Source organism: Lemur catta, chromosome 22, assembly GCF_020740605.2.
Source record: "Lemur catta isolate mLemCat1 chromosome 22, mLemCat1.pri, whole genome shotgun sequence".
Taxonomy (NCBI): Eukaryota; Metazoa; Chordata; class Mammalia; order Primates; family Lemuridae; genus Lemur; species Lemur catta.
In genome coordinates, this window is record NC_059149.1 from 7,593,288 (window position 1) to 7,608,149 (window position 14,862).

Consider the following 14,862-nt stretch of genomic DNA (forward strand, 5'->3'; position numbering starts at 1 on the left):
GAGGCCTGTTAATTAGAGACAAGGCACCAGGACATATATTTGTTGTATAAATCTAGGACCTGCAGGTTTGTCTTGCATAGCCTTAGACCTGTGAATGAATTAAAAAGGACATCTCCAAGAAGGGAGGGGGCATGAAGAGGCATGTGTGACCTCCCTCCTGGTGGCAGGCAATTTAGTTTTAGGATATCCCCTTGGCCAGGAGGGGGTCCATTCAGTCAGCCGGTGGCAGGGGGGGAGCAGGCGGAGAAGTCTTATGATTTTATTTTAGTTCATAAAACAACTAACTTTTCTGGGAGTATTAGCCTGTACTTTTAATAAATTTTGAAAAGTTTTTCTCTACCTTCAGGTACCTTGGCCTAGGTATTATCTTATCAAGATAATTTCTTATGCTTCAAGTTGTCTTTATCAATGTATTTGATTATGGGGGGAAAATTGAATCATTTCTGTTAAATGTGTAAGGTGTTTTTTTCTTTTTAACTATGTGCCTCTGTACTCACTTTTTAAATGTTTTAATTGTTACTCTGGCTAAGTGAATGACATTATTTTATAATGACCTGTGATTCTGTTATAATTAAGTGTTACAAGCTTTTTCAAATCCCTAGCAAAGTTCTTTAAAATCAAATTCTAAATTAAGTGTTTTGACCTCAAACTAACTTTGGGAATTTCCTAGTTGGGGACTTAGAAACCCTAAAGGATGTATTTTTCACCTTGTAAAAGAGAGATATTAAACCAATTAAACTTGTTTGATATGTTAAATTATATGGGAATGATTGAAAAAAATTTAAAAATAAATGATGGTTAATCTTCTTTAAATTATATTCATGTAGATATGTTGTTGGTGGTGAAGTTCTAATTTATAGAAGTCTGATGATCCTGGTGTGATATCATCAGTCATAATTCTAGTTGCTACCTTAAAATGCTGTATGTAATAGAAATAATTAAATTTTCTTGTCAATTCTATCACTATTATAATGAACTCTTTATCAAATTTCTAAATGCAGCTATTCTAAGGTTTTGATATCTTCAGTTCTTAATTCTTCTCCAAAAGTATTTGCAATGTGCTACAGACCAAAGTTCTTCTGAGGGAAAAGACCCTGACAAGTACTCATGGATACAGGTTGCTGACAACTTTAAGATCAGCGGACTAAGTAAAAATGTCCAGAACTCTAATAGATAAAATGATGAAATCATGAAACTACTATCCAAGATAAAGTAAAATAAACATTAATTACATAAGGCTAAATGAACTGGTAAAAAAGAATTATGGGTGTTCATGACTTTCATTGGAAACATAGCTGGTTTATTATTATAATATTTTGTTTTCCAGATTTTAAGAAAACCTTTTTCCTCTCTTAAGCTATTTATAATTTACAATAATTTTGTAAGTAGAATTAAGACATAGTTGTTTGTCCCTCAGTATCTGTGGGTAATTGGTTCCAGTATCCTTCATGGATACCAGAGTCCATGGATGCTCAAGTCTCTTATATAAAATGATATATTATTTGCAAGTAACCAATGCACACCCTCTTGTGTACTTTAAATCATGTCTAGATTTCTTATAATACCTTATACAATGTCAATGCTAGGTAAATAGTTGTCAGACAATATTCCCTTAGGGAATAATGAAAATTTTAAAAGCATGTATATATTCAGTACAGATACAACCATCCACTTTTTTACTCTATATTTTTTATCCAAAGTTAGTTAAATACACAGATGTGGAACTCACCCATGAATATGGAGGACTGACTTTATTTATTTTGCCTGTTCAGTCCAAAATTTAGAAAGCTACTTATGCATATTCTTATTTTTGTGGTCAATAGTTGTTTGCATAAGTTCAATAAGAATCTGTTCTCTTTGTAGCAAGATATGGTTGGAAACAGTGACTATATTACCAAGTCTTTCAACAGGATGCCATATATTAAACTATTTATAGGACTTGCAGACAAAGTCTGAAATCTGCCTTTGTTTGGCTTTCTAGCCTCAAGAAGTTTTAAAATCTGAGATCACTATGTGCTCAAACACTATTCTTTATGCACTTAGGTAAAGAATCAGGTCAAATTTGATACAAGTAAACTTATTTTACAAAGAAATCAGTCTTACTCTGATTATCTCTGGTAGAATTCTAGATGACTACAGGGAGAAAAAAAATGTTTCTAAATAAAAACCAGAGTACAGCAGTCATTACATTGTGTACTTGTTCAGTTCTTAAGACTTGTGACTGATGTGTGGGCCACTCCTAGAGTTCACCAGAGTGCCCAATGCCATAACCAGGGACATTCAAAGTGTAAACCAGAATAAAAAGTTGCCAACTTCATGCTGTGGACAGCTTTCCCCAAAAAAACAGAACCAGACTCCCTGTTATAATGAGACTCTTCCCTCTCTTAAGTTTTCCTTGTTTGTGGTTAACTTTTTCACCTGGCAGAGTACAGGTATAGTTAGAATTTCACAATGAGTAGCTTCTGTGAGTACCTTGTCAAAATGGTAAAGTTGTCATGCCAAGCCTAGATCTACACATGACTTAAAAAAGTTCCTTGGTCCACTCAGTGTGTGACTTTAACAGCATCCCTAACACAACCACTGCTCACCCTCTGCTTGAATTCAATCCAGTCGTGGGATACTAGATGATAAAATAGCTCTGGATCATCTATTGGTTAAATGAAGAATATCTACGCCATCGCTAATACAACATGCTGTACCTAGATAAACTCCTTTGTGGAAATTGAGATCTAGTTTCATAAAATAAGAAAACAAGCCACAGGGCTACAGCCGGTCTCACCTAGTTCCCCATGGTTTTTTAATTTGTTTACTGGAATAACCTTAGGCTTGAGCTCTTGGTTCAGAACCATTATGCAAAAGGGATTTATTATACTCCTTTTTGTTTTGTTTTGTATTAATTCCTTTAAACTTTGTACCTGTTGCCTGCCAATAATCTATGGAAGTACATCTCCAAATAGAATAATGTTCGCTCAGTGGTTTAAGATGCTAGCCAACATCTATAAAACAGGCAAACTTGAATCTAACAGTGGACTCTGGGTAGACCTACCCTGAACCATTGATTCCAAACCTCCTGTTGCTAAAATGTGGCTAAAAGGGTTTTTGAGATTGATTCCTTGTCACTTCCCTTCCACACTGGACCAGACCAACAACTGGGACAAGTCTGGCTAATACTGAGGAAAAATCAAAACCTAACAATAGAGCTGTTTATCAGTGATAACTCTGTGGAGAAAGATCTTGATCGAAATGAAATGTGAAAGTTGTCAGAATAAAAAATATGGTCATATGTGTCAAACTTAACAACAAAAAAAAAACTTTAAATAAAGCCAGGAGATTGTGAAGGAGGGACCTCATGCAAACATGTCTATGATAAAAACTATTACAAAGATAACCTGAAGGGCTCTTACGCACATATGCCTGTGAGCAAAACTTTTGCCAAGGGCTTGGGCTTTTCAAACTGCACCTTGTTACAGGAGTCTCAAGAGCAGCTAGCTGGAGGTACAAGAAAACTTGCCTGATACATTATCTCAAATAATAAACTAATGTCAACTCTTGAAATAAACTCTTGTGACCAGTGTTCTCTTTAACTCAAAACAACTTGCATACACTGCTTTTTTTGCTTCCCCTTGCCTCAGCCTCCTTGAATGTGTCCGTGGTTGTTACAGCACATTCATTCCTCATTGCAATGCTTCTGCTCAGCTGCTCATTCTTGTAAAAATTTACTGTTTTTGAAGAACATCTCTGCTTATTATTTAGGTTGACCTGATTTCATTTCATTTGCCACTGTAAAAGTATTTTTCTTGTACACAAGATACTTTTTCAGACTCATTATTTCGCAGATTCCTTTCCTTTGTCCTTAATTTTTAGAAATTTCATTATGCTGCATTCCACTGTGAATTTCAATGGGTTCATCCTATATGGGTTTTGCTTGGCTTCTTGAATCTGTAGTAGGCTTTTGCCTTTTTGCCAAATTTGGAAAATACCCACACATTACTTTTCAAATAATTTCTCATCCTTAAACTCTTTCTCCTATTCCTCCAGAATGAAAATTTCATAAACATCATATCTTTTTGTAATAATCTCATGTCACTAAAGCTTTATTTTTTCAGGCTATATTGTCACTGTTGCTGGAATTTGTTACTAATAGTCTATTAATAACGGCAGCTTCACTGATTCTTTTGTCTGTTCTTACATTCTTCTCCTGAGACCATTATTGAGTAGTACATTTTGATTATTGTAATTTTTACTTGTAAATTTTCTGATTGGTTCTCTATATCTTCTATTTCTTTGCTGCTGAAACTTTCTATTGCTTTATCAGTTTCAAGCATGCGTGACTGCTCATTGAAACATGCTCATGATGACTGTTTTACATTCTTTGAAGGATAATTTTGACATCTGTGTCATCTCAGTATTGATATTTGTTAGTTGTCTTTTCTCATTCAAGTTGTCATTTTTTGGGGTTCTTGATACAAAACATGACTCAGATTGAAACCTAGATATTTCGAGTGTTATGAGACTCTGAATCTTGTGAAACCTTCTGTTTTAACAGTACTCCTCTGTTAAAACTCTGGCAGGAAATCAAGGGACACTGCCTCATTATTGTCAGGTATAACTGGAAGTATAGTTTCCATTAGTACCCTGGGTGGGAGGGGCTCCTACATACTGCTCAGGTGAGGGAAGGACAAGCCCTCCACTAGATTTCTGCTTATGGCACCTTGGCAGGATTGGATGTGAGGCAATTTTTTTTCTGTGTAATTTGGCAGAAGTAGAGCAGTTATAGTTTAAACATGGGCTATATTGCTAGACTCTTCCTTTGGCTAGAGAAGGAGGGATTTCCTTGAGGATTTCTTTTTGTCTGTGCCACTTGGCTTTTCTCAATTGCTGGCTTCTCTGACACCTAGTTTGGGACACAGGCAGCAAAATAAAAAAAGAACTCACTGCTGTGTTGTTTTTGGTGTTTCAAAGTCCCTAGCTGGTTTGCCTTTTTGCCTTTTTCTCTTCACCCTTCAGTGTTCTCATTTTTTTTTTTTACATAAATGTTCAGGGTTTTTAGCTGTATATCATGAAAGGAATAAGAAAAAGTATGCCTAGTCCATTTTTCTAGAACCTCAACTCTTTATTTGCTGGTTTGTAATCATAATATAATGCATTTACTAATATTTTCCTTGCAACTCATTGTATGTCTATTTAAAAAATCTTTAAATGTATCACTTACTTCACCTAAGTTTTCTTTGAAGATATTTATTAAAACATTTTGATCTGCAATTCCTCTGAAATAATATTTTCTATTTAAGTCTATAGGTCAGTTAACTACTCCTTGTACTAATACTGCACTTCCTTAAATTCTTTGATTTTACAGTAGTCCTTGATATTTAGTGGAGTGAATTTCCAGCTTCCATTTTCTTCTTTGAAATTGCATTGGCTATTTTGTATTTTTCCTTTTCATATGAATATATATATATATATATTTTTTTTTTTTTTTTTGAGAAAGGGTCTTGTTCTGTTGCCAAGGCTGGAGAACAGTGGTGGGATTATAGCTCACTGTAATCTTTACCTCTTTGACTCAAGGGATCCTCCCACCTCAGCCTCCCAAAGTGCTGGTATTATAGGTATGAATCACTGCACCTGGTCCCTTATGAATTTTTTAATATGTATACCAGCATCCTCCCCACAAAAAAAAAAAAATTTAAAACCTCCTGAGAATTTCAATGTGGTAACATGTTCACAAATTAAATTTGACAACACTGACATATTTACAATATTGAGTCTCCAGTTTATGAGTAGAGTTCATTCCTCCATTTACATAGGCCTTTTTGATTCTCTAATGTTTCATAGCTGCCAGTGTGAAAGCCATCTTGCATACATTTTATTAGATCTTCCCAGGTTTTAAATACTCTTGAATGCTGTTTATGCTGCACGACCTGGTCACAGGGCTTCTTCTGAAAAGCTTTAATTTTTACCTGTCATAAATCTATAATGACTGAGCCATAAAGCCACAGAGTTGCTGCAATCTTTGGTTGGGGAGTTTCAGCAAGACAACTTAACCCAAGGATATGATCTATGCTTTAGTAGAAATTGCAACCCATAGAATTTCCATGCATCTGTACAATCCAAACAGTAGAAATGCATGTTTTGCAAGTTTTTGCCCTGTTTTTACACTGAACATAATATTACAAATATATTTCTGCTAGAGTAGGAGACTAAGAGACAGGGCTGAGACCACATGCAGGGGCTTGAAGATCAGGTATGGTACAGGTATTAAAATAAACTCTTAAGCAGAAGCTAACTAGATGGGCTGATCACCTTGGACAAAAACTGGCTTCGACTTGCTTGCCAGCTACCTCTGCCACCTTACTTGAACTTTGGCTACTTAAAGTATTATTTACACTGTGGTTTTAAAATTTCTGCACCCCTGAAATCACCATGACGTTCAAAAAAAACCATATAAAAGTGGGAGGGAACACAATTCTTGGAATTACTACACAAATTCTTAGTAAAAGCCAACCCCTTGGCCTTGAATATTCCTCCACTCAATCAATAAGAAGGCAAAAGATCTAAAGCCACTTCCTCTCTGTGCAGCTGCTCTTTTGGACCCTGCACACTCTCTTCCCTGAGAGTGTACTTTGATTTTCAATAAAAATCTGTCACTTGCTTGGCTTAGGTGGTGCATCCTGAAATTCTTTTTCCAAGGAACATCAAGAACTTGGAAAAACCTCCACTCGGAGTCTGGAAATGTTTCCAAGTCATTAAAAAGTCTTTGCAAATGTCATTTTAAAGAGAAATATTGGCCAGGTGCGGTGGCTCACGCCTGTAATCCTAGCACTCTGGGAGGCTGAGGCGGGTGGATCTCTAGAGGTCAGGAGTTCGAGACCAGCCTGAGCAAGAGCGAGACCCCGTCTCTACTAAAAATAGAAAAATTATCTGGCCAACTAAAAATATATATAGAAAAAATTAGCCAGGCATGGTGGCACATGCCTGTAGTCCCAGCTACTCGGGAGGCTGAGGCAGTAGGATTGCTTAGGCCAAGGAATTTGAGGTTGCTGTGAGCTAGGCTGATGCCATGGCACTCACTCTAGCCTGGGCAACAAAGCGAGACTCTGCCTCAAAAAAAAATAAAAAAATATTCATGTCATTTGCCCACTTTTTTATAGGATTGTTTGATTTTTTTCTTGCTGATTTTCCTGAGTTCTAAATAGATTCTTGTTATCAGTCTTTTACCTGAGGTGTAGTATGCGAAAATTTTTTCCCATTCTGTAGGCTGTCTGTTTATTTTCGTGACTGTTTCTTTGGCTGTGAAGAAGCTTTTTAATTTAATCAGGTCCCATTCGTTTATTTTTGTTGTTGCTGTGATTGCCTTAGGGGTTTTCTTCATAAATTCTTTGCCTAGACCAATGTCTGTAAGAGTCTTTCCTACATTTTCTTCTAATTTTTCAAAAGAAGATATAAGAATGGCTAACAAACATATGAAAAAATGCTCAACATCCCTAATCATCAGGGAAATGCAAATCAAAACCACAATGAGATACCACTTAACGCCGGTGAGAATGGCCTTTATCAAAAAATCCCAAAACAACACATGTTGGCGTGGATGCGGAGAGACAGGAACACTCATACACTGCTGGTGGGAATGCAAACTAGTGCAACCCCTGTGGAAAGCATTATGGAGATACCTTAAACAGATTCAAGTAGACCTACCATTTGATCCAGCAATCCCATCATTGGGCATCTACCCAGAAGAACAAAAGTCATTCTATAACAACGACACCTGTACCCGAATGTTTACAGCAGCACAATTCACAATCGCAAAGATGTGGAAACAACCCAAGTGCCCATCAATTCACGAATGGATTAGTAAACTGTGGTATATGTATACCATGGAGTGTTACTCAGCTATAAGAAATAACGATGACACGACATCTCTTTGGTTCTCCTGGAGAGAGTTGGAACCCATTATATTAAGTGAAGTATCCAAAGAATGGAAAAACAAGCATCACATGTACTCACCAGAAAATTGGTTTCCCTGATCATCACCTAAATGCACATCGGGGAAGGATACCAATTGGATATCAGACTGAGACGGGGGGTGGGGGGAGGGGATGGATGTATGCCTACATGATGAGTGCGTTGCGCACCGTCTGGGGAATGGTCATGCTTGAAGGTGCTGACTCGGGGAGGTGGCGGGGAGGGGATGGAGGTACGACTACATGGTGAGTGCCAGGCGCACTGTCTGGAGAATGGACACACCACACCTGAGGCTCTGATTCAGGGGGATGGGCGGGACACGGACAATGTATATAACCTGAGCTTTTGTACCCCCACAAAGAGCTGAAATAAAAAATAAATAAATAAATAAATAAATAAATAAATTAAGAGAAATATTGTGTTCCATGTTACATATACTGTAATTCATCTGACCAACCACAGTAAACTGGCATTTACTCTGCCTTGATTTTTTTTTCTCTACTATAACTCATACTTGTTCTATGCTAATGTATTATATTATAAACAAATAAAAATTTATAATAATATATTTGACTCCCTACACATTTCTAAATCATTTTCCAGAAGGTATGTGCTTATTTTTACTTGTTTGGGGATGATATTAATAAGATACACTTCTCAACATCATATATCATTTTCAATGACAAATTGACAAGACAAAGGCAATATCTGGATACTAATTTACTTTGTATTTAATCACAAATTAGGTGAAAAGTTTTCATATTCCTTAGTCATATGTCCTGTTTTATAAAACTTTTCTTTGCATGCACACACACACACACATACGCTAATACACAAGCGTATGCATATTAGCTAATACACAAGCATATATGCACAATCCGTGGGTGTTTTCTCTGACATCAATTAATTCTCTAATATCAACTTGGCATCCAAAAAGTAAATTCAATTCTAACACTATGTATCTGCATGGAGGTAGCAGCATGCTATAGTTTGGATATTTAATCCTCCAAACCTCATGCTGAAATTTGATTCCCAAAGTCAGAGGAAGGGTCTAATGGGAGGTGCTTAGGTCATGGTGGTGTATCTCTCATGATTGGTTTGGTGCTGCCCTTGGGTAATGAGTGTGTTCTCTTCACACTCTGTTAGTTTCCTCTTGAATTGCTTGTTTAAAAAAGAGGCCAGTACCTCCTTCCCTGCCTCTTTCTCACTTCCTCTCTCTTGCTATGTGATCTCTGCACAGACCAGCTCCTCTTTACCTTCTTCCATGAGTGGAGGGTGCCTGAGGCCCTTACCAGAAGCAGATGCTGGTGTCATGTTTCCTGTGCAGTTTGAAGAACCATGAGCCACATAAACCTCTTTTCTTTATAAGTTACCCTGCCTCAGGTATTCCTTCATAGCAAAACAAAAACGGACTAAGACACACCACATCCCACAAGTTAAAGGGCTCAGACTCTAAAGACTACCCACACCACAGATGCCAATGGCAAGTAGCAGGTAAGCCATACTTCTGACAGACCAGGTATGAATTGGGGGTTTCCGTCACCTGCTCCACAAGGCAATAAATTGTGAGAATGGCTCATAGAATTCATGAAAGCACTTTACTTATGTTTACCAGTTTACTATAAAGGATACAACTCAGGAAGAGTTAAATGGATAGATAAGATACGAAGGATAAGGTATTAGAGGAGGGGGAAAGAGTTTCCATACTTTGTGTTTTAGGAGGAAGTATTAAAGGAGTAGGTTAATCAGCAAATAAATGAGTTATTTTAATTATAACCAGTTAGTCTTCTTTGTCAACTACTGGTCAAACTGTTCATATTAAAATAATGTAGAGCCACAAGGTATAAATAGTTATATAAAAGTCTGATTTATATAAAAATATAGTATATAGCCAGAAGTCAACCAGCCATTGTTCCCTCACTTCCTTGCTGCTGTAATTGGTAACACTTAATGGCACTGTCCTCCCTGACAGGCACAAAACTTGTGACCCCCCACCACCACCACACACACACACACTTCTTCTACAGGTAACATTGCTGTCATAAATCCCAAGACTTGTGATTCTATAGATAACATTGTCATTATAAACCTTAAGACTGGTCTTTGAGGTGCTTTTCAGACTCTGCATCCTGCAGACCTACTGAGGCCAACCAGACCCATGGACAGGCGTGGGAACGGATCCAACAGCTCTGAAACTCCCTACCTAGGAAAACTTCACACTGAGAAGATAATTTCTGCATCCCAACCTTGTGAGCTATCCCCTACCAATCAGAAGACCAAATTCCTTAGCTCTTTGCCCACCAAACTATCTTTAAAAACCCTTTCTATCAAATTCTTGGAGAAATGGATTTCAGAAATTACTCCATCTCCTTGCCTGGCACCTTGCAAAGTAAAACTCCCCACTGCAGCACCTGCTGTTGCAGTGTGTTGGCTTCCACTGGGCAAGGGACCCAGTTGGGCAGTAACGCTGTGGAACTAAATACTTGGCTCTTTCTCTGGTTTTATTAAATGTGCCTATTATTCATGTTGTTCTGACATTTTTCGGTGTATTATTTTATTCTTTTAGTTCCTGGTTCACACAATATTTGCAAATCAGATCCTGGTCTAAAAAGGAGGCTTAGATTCTCTAGTGGGGAAAAACAAGCTTAAATACCTATAGCAAAATTCTAATAAAAATAATAAATAGTAAAGCAAGAGTTCCTTTAACCAACAGAAATTGTGATCTTTGTATTTTAAGATCATACTGGAGTAACCAAAATGTATAGCTAAAAAAGGTAAGATCTCTCTCCCTTCCTCTCTGTCTCTGTCTCTGTCTCTGTCTCTCTCTCTCTCTCTCTCTCTCCTTCTCTCTTTCTCTCTTTCTCTCTCTCTCTCTCTCTCTCCAGGCACTCCCATACAAATCCACCACATATATAGTTTCAAGTAAAAATCATATTTACCTTGTTGGGCCCACAAATAGTACCATCTTTTACATAGGTCTCATCTTTTCTTGAAGAATTTGTTAAAGCTGCAGACAAACATACAAAGCCTCCAATGAAAGTATATTGCACATCGTGGTAAAGGATTGATACTAATTCTGAATGTGTCCAGTGACAAACCATTTTTCCACAATGGGTATTCCTGGAAATATGAGGTAGAAAAAATTATCCATTTTTCACTAGGTACATAATATGCTAGGTAAACAACAATTCAAAATATGAGGATAATTCAAAATATTACTCAGATAATAAACACTAAGGCTATTCAGAACATACACTGTATACAATAGGGTTATCTCCCATTTGAGTAAGCGAGTGTTATAAGTGTGCTCTGTGGCACACACACAGCACACACACATGCATTCGGGAAATGTATAATTTTCTAAATACCCACTTATAATCACAACGTCCAGCACAGTTTCCAAATTTGTCACTTTGTAAATTCACTTCTTGTAAACACAGATAAGGACCTCCTTTAGCAACTGAAAACATAAGGATTTCCAATTATTAATATTAAAAAATATTAAAAGCTTTAAAAAAGTGTGGTAAATCAGTATAGAAACATCTAGACAACAACACAATGCCAAGTCAGTGTCATCAGCTAAAAATCTGTGATGTCATCTACCTGATACAAAAAAAAAGAAACACTAAAAACTACCCACTTGAAAACAGAAAAAAAATTGTATTATCATGCAGATATGATTGATAAATAAAACAGTAATTTACTCTGTTATGCACTATTCTAACAGTCTACTCTCTTTCCATCAGTCACGTGAAATTTCACTGATGTCCTATTATTTGTATCCTGTACTTATTAGATCCATTTTACCTCTTGACAGCATTCAAAGCTGCTTTGGTTTGCAATTTTTTTTCAAATTTGAATGTAAACGACAACATTTTTTAGTATGGCTATAGGGTGGACTACTGACTTTAGAATAACTACAACTTAAAAATGAATCCCAGAGAAAAGGTAAAACTATTACATTTTCCAAATAACTCTACACACTGTATATCCGGATCTCGGCACACTCCTTTATAGCAAAAGGCAGTCTTATTACTGCATGGTTCCCAATCAGCAGCTCGGCGATCAGGTACACAAAACTCAGACAATCCATTGCAATATTCTGGAAGATCACACATATCTTTGCTTTTCCTACATAGACGTCCTCTTTCAAATATCTGTGAGACAAAGAAAAACAAATACATATCTATTTCAGGCTCAGTCAAGTTTTCCTCCACTACCAAGAATTAAGTTGGGTGTTAAAAATGAATCTCTCTACTCTTCTGAAATATTGTACACTATGTACTACAAAACCAAGGAGCCACAATGACTTGTATATATCACATATTGAGAATCATCAGCTAAAAAGCAAGGGTATCCAAGAGACACATAGAATAAAAATTCTGTTGTGACTATTTGAAACAAAGATGTACCTGAACATGAAGCTAGATTCACCTTCATCTTAAGCTTCTTAAGTCTGTGTTTGCTTTTCTTTGCTTGGCTGTTCATCATCAAGATACAACTGACTGATACATAGTTGGCATTATGTTGTACAAATTAAAGTTTTTTTTTTTAATTACCTATGGGAATTTCTAAGTAATCGTTAGAAATATGTTAATCACTTCAAGGGTTAGCAAACAGCTGATTAAACTGTGTTTCATATACTTGCACTTGGGGTTGTGCCTACCTAAGCTAAAAATGTATAAGAAAAATAATTGAATCAAATCTCTACATTTTAGACAGGCTTTGGTAGAAATTGGCCTATTTGAAAGTAGACCAAAAAGTAAATTGGAACCTTTTACACTCATGGTAGGTAAATAAACATGAGAGCAGAGTACAAGACACTTGTGAGTCTTTGAGTGACAACAAAAGTCAAATTCTATGCCAGAACACATGAGAAAATTAATATGAACTAACACAGTACAATTTAGTTATGATCCTTTAGGCTCTCCCTGGCAACTTGTCCTGTGATTTTTCATTATACTAAATGAAGCAATTATCTCTGTTTTAACGAACTACCCTTTAGGATGTAGACAAAGGGTGGTGGACTGTTTAGAAAATTCTTAATACTCAATTCCAGTATTTAGAGACAAAGGCCAAAACCAGAGCTCTGGTTAAGGGAAATGCAACAGGTCTATTGCTATGAAGTACAAATCCTACTGTGGCCTTTATATTCATGCAACTTGAAAACAAATGATCACTGGCTTTAATAATTAGTCCATAGAGTAGAAGAGAACACCTTGTCAAAGCTACACATCAGTATTTGACATGCTACATATTGCTGAGTATTGATTCCTTTCTCTAATATATTCAAAATGAGAATTTTAAATATTTTTGTCTCTTTATCTGAGCATTGCATGCAAAATGTGTATGGTTTTCTTGTTCTATAATTTTTTATAAGTTGTTTAAACGTTAAATTGCTATATTCTGTTATTACAAAAGGAATTCATACCACCCAAATAATCTGGAATTGCTATTGAATGTAAAAACCAGATGGGTCTTCAACAGTGATTAAAACCACACAGTGAAAAGCAGAGATAAGAAGGTTGAAAGAGAACTAAGGACATCCTCTGGATCCTGAAATCAATTGTGTTTGAATCGGATTTCTGTTATTTACCAATACAATAGATAATCAACTTGAAAACAAATAAAACAGTATAAATAATAGAAAACATGTTTAATATCTAAAACTTCATGGAACAATGAAACTTCCTATATTAAACTAATGAAAAGTCATGAGGTAGAAGTAGTAATAAAAGTCTGATTTCTATAAAAGTATAGATAGATCCAGAAGTTAACCCACCATTGTTCCCAAACCTCCTTACTGCTGCAACTGCTTAGTGAATAATGGCATGTATTCTTCCTGACAGGTGCATGATTTGTAACATCCCCAACTGCTTCTATAGATGGCATTGTTATTGTAAAGTTTAAGACTGGTCTTTGAGATATTTTTGACTCTGCATTTGAGGGGACACACTGATGTCAACCAGACCATGGACAGGTAAGCAAGATAGCAAACAGATCCCCAGAAGTTCACATTAGCACCACAAACACCTGGATTCTCAGGCACAGAAGAGCCCCACAGTTCTCACAGCCCCTGAGCCCAGTATAGGGAGATGCCTGGAGTCCACATGGTTTCATTGCTCTAGAGAAGAAACTCATGCTGGGTGCCTCACTCTCCCTGAGACACAACTACTATGGATAACATCATTCTGAGAACACAGTCCCTACCATAGTGCAGGGACCCGTGGACAGGCTGAGAATGGATCTAACAAACCTTGAGACCCACTACCTAGGAAATCTCCCAACTGAGAAGATGGTTTCTGCTTCCCAACCCTACAAGTTCATCCTCAGCCAATCAGCAGACAGAATTCTCTAGCCTTTTGTTCACCAAACCACCTTTAAAAATCTTAGCCCTCAAATTCTCAAGGATATGGATTTGAGAAATTACTCCCATCTCCTCACCTGGTGCATTGCAAAATAAAACTCTTTCTCCACTGCAACCCATGCTGTCACAGTATATTGGCCTTTACTAGGCAGTGGGCAAGGGACCTGGCTGGGCTGTAATGATACACATATCCTCTAAAACCATGCTCTACAAAATATTTGGGATATAAAATAAATGTTCATATGCTATTAGGAAGTAGACCCCCAAATAGGAGCTGACCACAGAGAATATAGAGTAAAATATTTGAAACATAAAAATGAATAAGACAACAAAAATTTATTTTAAAAAATAATGTAATATTTTGAAATCTTACCATGCAAGTATTTACATCACAGCATACCCCACTGCCACATTCTGCAGCTCCCAGCAGACTGCAATCTTTAGGATTACAGCATTTTTTATGAGTGCATGTCTAAAAGCAAATATAATAATATTAATCACTTTTAATCAAATTTTAATCAAATAAATAATTTTAT

The 14,862-nt window shown here is 36.6% G+C and overlaps 1 protein-coding gene across 1 annotated transcript in view; it reads right to left on the reverse strand.

The window, feature by feature from the left end:
• LOC123626427 (A disintegrin and metallopeptidase domain 3-like) overlaps positions 1 to 14,862 on the reverse strand; it is a 121,204-nt gene that overhangs the window by 33,563 nt on the left and 72,779 nt on the right. Inside the window, exons 13-16 of the mRNA XM_045535374.1 lie at positions 14,700 to 14,798; positions 11,921 to 12,116; positions 11,332 to 11,419; positions 10,899 to 11,079 (exon numbers count right to left, since the gene is read on the reverse strand). Of these exons, the coding sequence (XP_045391330.1) occupies positions 10,899 to 11,079; positions 11,332 to 11,419; positions 11,921 to 12,116; positions 14,700 to 14,798 (564 nt within the window). The remainder of the gene's footprint in view (positions 1 to 10,898; positions 11,080 to 11,331; positions 11,420 to 11,920; positions 12,117 to 14,699; positions 14,799 to 14,862) is intronic.